Genomic DNA, 5,885 nt, shown 5'->3' with positions numbered 1-5,885 from the left:
AGAGAGGCCTTGACTAGCCGTCGGGGCTGGAGAGGCCCTGGGGGCCGTTTGGCCAGCCTTTCAAGTTTGAGGTGTGAGATCCACGTTAGCTGGACGCTCGCGGCGATTTAAATTCTGGAGTCCTAGGCTAGCTGGAGCTCAGAGGGACTTTCTGGTCGTGCGGCAGCCTTGGGGCCTGGAGGGCCAGGAGGACTACGATCTGTGCAGCTGGACTTGGAGTGGGGCCATGGAGGCACTGGTCCCGTTAGGCTTGCTCCCCTTTTTCCTTCATCAGCTTCCTTTCTCAGGGAAAGAGGCCCATTCTCGGCCTCCAACCCCAAGGTCTATCCTAAAAGGCAGGATATTCTATTGCCCCATGAAGCCCACCAACTCGAAGCCCACAGACTCTCCTGTAGTTTGAGGAGTCGGGCCAACCAGACAGCCAGCATTCCAAGAGGCAAACAGGAAAGGCAGTTTAGCCCCAGGAGCTAGTGGAGAACTGTCTGATCGCCCCACCACCCTGATTTCTCTCCCTCTCTTCTCAGACACAGGAGACAGATGCCAGGTAGAGAAAGCCCATTCTCAGAGCATGGGACACACTCATGCAGTCAGATCGGGATTCTAACAGTTGAATTAGGGGAAAGAATCCAGGGTGAGATGGTTCCCCAGATTTGAGACTTCTACCAGTGTTACAGGTGGTTCAACTCCCAGAAGTTCTGTGGGATCTGCTGAGTGGCTGTCATCTATGATGATTGGAAGGAGCAGATCCTGGTAGCTGGTGCTGCAGTTCCTGACCCAGTTCAAGACCAGGGTGTCAGAACACTGCCTGGAGAATGCTGCTGAAGCTGTAGATGCCATGAGGACATTGTGATAGATCCGACAGGACCAGGAGAGTGTGTGAAGAGATCAAGTTTCTTAAGTGGGAGTACTTAAAATTCAGAATCATAGATACAGTACCTTTTGTACCCAACTTGAACAGCAACCATTTTGCTATCCCAAGGAACATCCATGGAGACTTTCAACAAACAATATGCTTGCCTGTTGCAGAGAATTATCTATTTCCCTTTAATGGATTTTTTATCTTGTGTTTCTGAGGTGCCCTTTTTTTAATTCTTCCCACTCCATTCCTTTTCTTATGAATGAAGTTTTTTAATTCTTGTGTCCCAATATTAGATACTGTGTTTCCAATAATATTCTCTAGAAGTAGTTGCTGAATGTATGATTAAATTATTTGGAAGGAGGGTTCCTGTGATCTCTGGGGGTTTTTGATGAAAGTCCCACAGAATAGTTTTTTAATGTTTAAATTACACAACTAATAAATGCATTTTCTTTACAAACTGGAATATTTTGTAAAGGAATCTGAGTCAGTATGAACCAAGCAGGAAGAAATGCTCTTATCAGTTACTGATGTTTGCTGTGTTTGTGGTGTATGTGTCTGTGTGTCTGCCTATGTATTAAGTAGCTGACATAAGGTCCTGTATCTCCTTAAGGTCGTTATGTCTTCTGCCCTGCTGTACTCCTGAAATGAACTTCCATCTTTCCTGAAAATACTGAGGTTCACTAAGTCAGTTTTATTCATATGGAATTCATAAGGCAACTTCAGGGAACCTCAAATAGCCAAACTATTTTGAAAAAGAAGAACAAAGTAAGAGGACTCACATTCCCAATTTCAGACTTTATTTCAAAGCTAAAGTAATCAAAACACGTGGTCTGGGCATAAGGACAAACAAACAGATCCATGGAATAGAATTGAGAGTCCAGAAATAATGCCATACATCTACAAGCAATTTATTTTCAAAAGGATATCAAAACCATAATGAAAAAAAATAAGCATTTCAATAAATGATGCTGGGACAACCAGATATCATGCAAAAGAATTAAGTTGGGCCCTTATCTCATGCCATATACAAAATTAATTCAAAATCAATCAAAGACCTAAATATAAAGCTAAAACTATAAAACTCTTAGAAGGAAACAAAGGTGTAAATTTTCATAGCCACAGATTAGGCATCAGTTTCTTAAATATAACAACAAAGTCATAAAAACAAAAGAAAAAATTGATAAACTAAATTTCATCAAAATTAAAAACTTCTGTGCATCAAGGACACTATCAATAAAGTGAAAGACAACCCACTGAATGGGAGAAAATATTTGGAAATCATAAGGACCTGATAAAGATCTAGTATCCAAAATATATAAAGAACTCAACAAAGATACAAATAACCCAGTTAAAAAATGGGCAAAGGATTTGAATAAATATTTCTCCAAAGAAGATATACAAATGGCCAATAAGCCAATGAAAAGATGCTCAAAATCATTAAGTCACTAGGGAAATGCCTATCAAAACAACGAGGTACCACTTCACCCCAACTAGGATGGCTAGAATTTAAAAATCAAACCAACAAAAACAAAATATACCAATCATTGGCAAGGATGGGATCAATCAGAACCAATTTATACATTGCTGTGGGGAATGTAAAATAGTACAACTGCTGTGGAAAACAATTCAGCAGTTCCTCAGAAAGTTAAAGAGTTACTATATGCCCCAGCAATTCCACTCAGTATTCCCGAGAGAATTGAAAGCATATGTTCACACAAAAACTAATACATGAATTTCATAGCACCTTTACTGATAATAACTGAAAAGTGGAAACAATCCAAATGTCCGTCAACTGAAAAACAGATAAACAAAACGTGGCAAGCCATGCAATGAAATAATAGTCAACCATTAAAAAAAAGGAATGTTCTTGGTTTCACTGGATGTGGCTGGTAATTGTAGGTCTGCTTTTGTTATGTATTTGTATTCCTATTCTGTTGATCATATTCTGTTAATTGCTGAGAATGTGAAGGCAAGGAAGAACTGAGGAGAGAGATTTCCAAAAACAAGGTGGGGCCGGCAGGGGGGTGGGGGACACACTTGGACAGAAATGACAGAGATTCAAGAAAAGACAAGCATGATATTCAGCTTCAAATTATCTGCTGAATCACACTGGGATGTAAACCTCCCTTCCTATGACCCCTGACCCAGCAGTAAAATTCTACTGTCTTTTCTGTGTAGTATTGAGAGAGGGGCATGAGTTTAAAAAGTAGGGAGTTGGCCCCACATATGAGTGGTGGCTGTGCTGGAGACAGCGGGGCAGCTGCAGTGCACCAGGCAGACGAGACCTGGGCAAAAATTGCAGCTGGCCGTGGTCCAGGGGACATAAGCCTCTGAATTCCCAGTAAGGGTGTGTCTGGACGTTTGAATAAATCTCTTCTATATATTAAAGAACAGCAGGTTATACATGCTTGGAAGCCAGTCTGAATATGACGTATGCCACGGGGCTGGGGGGTTTGTAGGTCACGGTGAGACAGAGACCATGGATGTAGTCAGAGTAGGGTGAGGGCCTCTGGAAAAAGCAAGGCAGGATATTTACAGTCAGAGCAGTGTAACTACATGCAAGGAAACCCCCTACCAGAACTCCGTATTAAACAATTAAGCAAAGTCAGAGTCACATTAGTTCTCTAAAGTAAAATATCAAACTAAGAATATAAGCATTCTTCAGTGAAAATTAGTTAAAACTAAAAAGCCAGGAGTAACTTAGCCTGGAATGTTTGAACATCCCCCAGATAAGAAAATACCTCAGCATAGCCCATGTCTTATTTGTGTCAATTAAATTAAGCTATTATAAAATTTACTTCAGCCTGCTAAAAAACCCAGTTTATCTTTAACTTTACCCAGATGCTGCTTTTCCTCCTCCAGCCCTAATTAAGTCAATAACTCAGCTCACCTTGAAAGCAAAACAGGCAGCCTTGACTAATACACTCCCAAACCAAAAAAACTGTTACTCTGAGAAAGGATCAAAGCAGTAAATTTCTTAATGTTAACTCTACAAAATAGTCCGGAAAACTGATAAGAAACTTAGTGCCTCTTTAAAGATAAACATTTAGAGACCATCTGGTGAATCTGCATCCCTAGCTCTTTGTCTCTCAACTGCCTATAAATCCCCCAGACAACGGACTCTCTTGTCCCCTCCTCGCGTTAGCCAGCAGCTCTATTCTCTCACTGTATCTCTAAATAAAAGCCTCTCCCTGGCTCTCCTACCTTGACTGTTTGCTAAGTTCATTCTTCGACTCTGCAAACAAGAACCCCGGCATCAACAGGACTCTGAACTTGGGGGGAACAGAGAACATGAAACAACAGATAAGCAGAGTCTCTATAGCAGAAAGGAAGATCGTCTTCAGCAGCAGGAATGCTGACAACAGCCATGAATATTTATAAGGCAGGACAGGGGAGAGGCGCGGTTTTATGGAGGCTTCTGCTGGCTGACTCAGAAGCAAGCCCATGAAAATCATGCTGCTCACACCAGAGAATCCTGGCGAGGAGGCACTAGCAGGCATTCCTCACAGAAATGCTTCAGACAGCACGGCCCACCAAGGCCCTTATTGCTGCTTCAACAGCCTCTAATTCGCCATGGAGGTAAATCCGCACTCACTGGATGCACAGGAAGATCTAAACCACTGGGCTCCATTCAAAGCAAGGAGGGGTCTTCATAACTCTGCAAAGTGGAGAATCAAGCAGAAGCTGAGGCTTTTTCTAAGTGGGAAGAGACCTAAAGGGAAGGGCAGCGGAGACACCTGCCTGAGCACTCTGGTCCTGGTTCAGGAGCCAGGGAGGACTCCTGGGAGGAGAGGTCTGGTGAGTGGGGGTGGGGGTGGGAGATGGGCTCAGAGCACATCTGCTTGGAACCTGGTTTTCTCCTTGTAACCTGTGGAAGTTATACTTCCCGAGGATGAGGGGCCTGCCGCGGGAGAGCATCAGGGCAAAGACATCAGGGGCAGGAAGAAAGAGGGACTTCGGGGCCCTTCTCACCTGCTTCTCGGAACTGCTCTTTTGTTTCCAGTGCTGGGAAATTATCAGTTGGATCCTGGTGTCTTTTGGTCCTCTTTGAAGTTGGGACGTAACTACGAGAGGGAGATCTCTGCTTCCAGGTCCTCCGCCATTGGCCCAGGCCCAGGAGCATGAGCTCCAAAAGGGTGAAGGAGAGGCAGAGCCCACTGACCCCAAACATGGTCTTCAGGAAGATGGTCTTCTCGGAGGGGCGGGACAGGGTACAGGTTATGCTCCCTGGGCAAGGCTCTCGACGGCATGCAAAGGAGCTGGGCATCTTGAACCCATACAGGTGGTACTGCCCCACCAAGGCTGCCCCCTCCAGGACCAGCCGCACCCCCAGCTGGGCTACATAGGCCCAGAGCAGCCTGGGGCTTCCAGCCCCTGAGGCATCTCCACTGCCCTCCCCTGGGCTGAGCAAGGTCTCCTCTTCCTTCCTCACCTCCCCTGATTCTTCCCAGTGCCAGATCACATGATAAAGGGTGAAACCCACGTAGAGGGCTCCGGGCACAGCCACGGAGATGACCTGGAAGGCCCAGAAACGCAGTGGAGATAGGGGGTGGAAGTCGTCATAGCAGGCGGCCTTGCAGCCTGGCTGCGGCGTGTGACACACAAATTCCCTCTGCTCATCGCTGTAGATCCCCGTCCCGCTGGCAGCTAGCAGCACGAGGCGGAAGCCCAGCAGCACGGGCAGCAGGAGGCGCCCCACGGGGGTGGAGTGCCGGCTCTCCTCAACCACCAGCCGCCTCAGGAACCTGCCACACATCCTGCGGGGGCGCGGAGGACAGAGAGGAGGTTACTGTCGTTTAAGAGAAGCACCAGGCCGCCTCTTCCCTCCTAATCCCAGGATGGGTAGGGCAAGCCTTCGTGCTCCTCTCCAAGAATCTGGTTGATCAACTACCAAAACCCTGCACCTGTTCGAAGTTAATGGAATCATCTATGTAATATAATAACGATGAGTGGGTGTGGTTGTGACTCTCTCCCTTCTGTCCCCTCTTCTGTACTGCTGGACCAAAGAGGAACTCCAGGCAGAGGG

General features: G+C 45.8%; 1 protein-coding gene across 1 annotated transcript; it reads right to left on the bottom strand.

The window, feature by feature from the left end:
* Positions 1-4,789: 4,789 nt before the first annotated feature.
* Positions 4,790-5,662, bottom strand: GJC3 (gap junction protein gamma 3). The gene has a single exon (XM_036904456.2). The coding sequence runs from the start codon at positions 5,613-5,615 to the stop codon at positions 4,791-4,793; it is 825 nt and encodes a 274-aa protein (XP_036760351.1). The 5' UTR covers positions 5,616-5,662; the 3' UTR covers position 4,790.
* Positions 5,663-5,885: the final 223 nt, after the last annotated feature.

This window comes from Manis pentadactyla, chromosome 10 (genome assembly GCF_030020395.1).
Source record: "Manis pentadactyla isolate mManPen7 chromosome 10, mManPen7.hap1, whole genome shotgun sequence".
Lineage (NCBI taxonomy): Eukaryota > Metazoa > Chordata > Mammalia > Pholidota > Manidae > Manis > Manis pentadactyla.
The sequence above is the reverse complement of the archived record's forward strand: the minus strand, read 5'-3'. Positions and strand labels throughout refer to the sequence as shown.

Bases quoted from the DNA above. Each gene is read 5' to 3' on its own strand.
- GJC3 (XM_036904456.2), bottom strand. From the start codon at position 5,615: ATGTGTGGCAGGTTCCTGAGGCGGCTGGTGGTTGAGGAGAGCCGGCAC.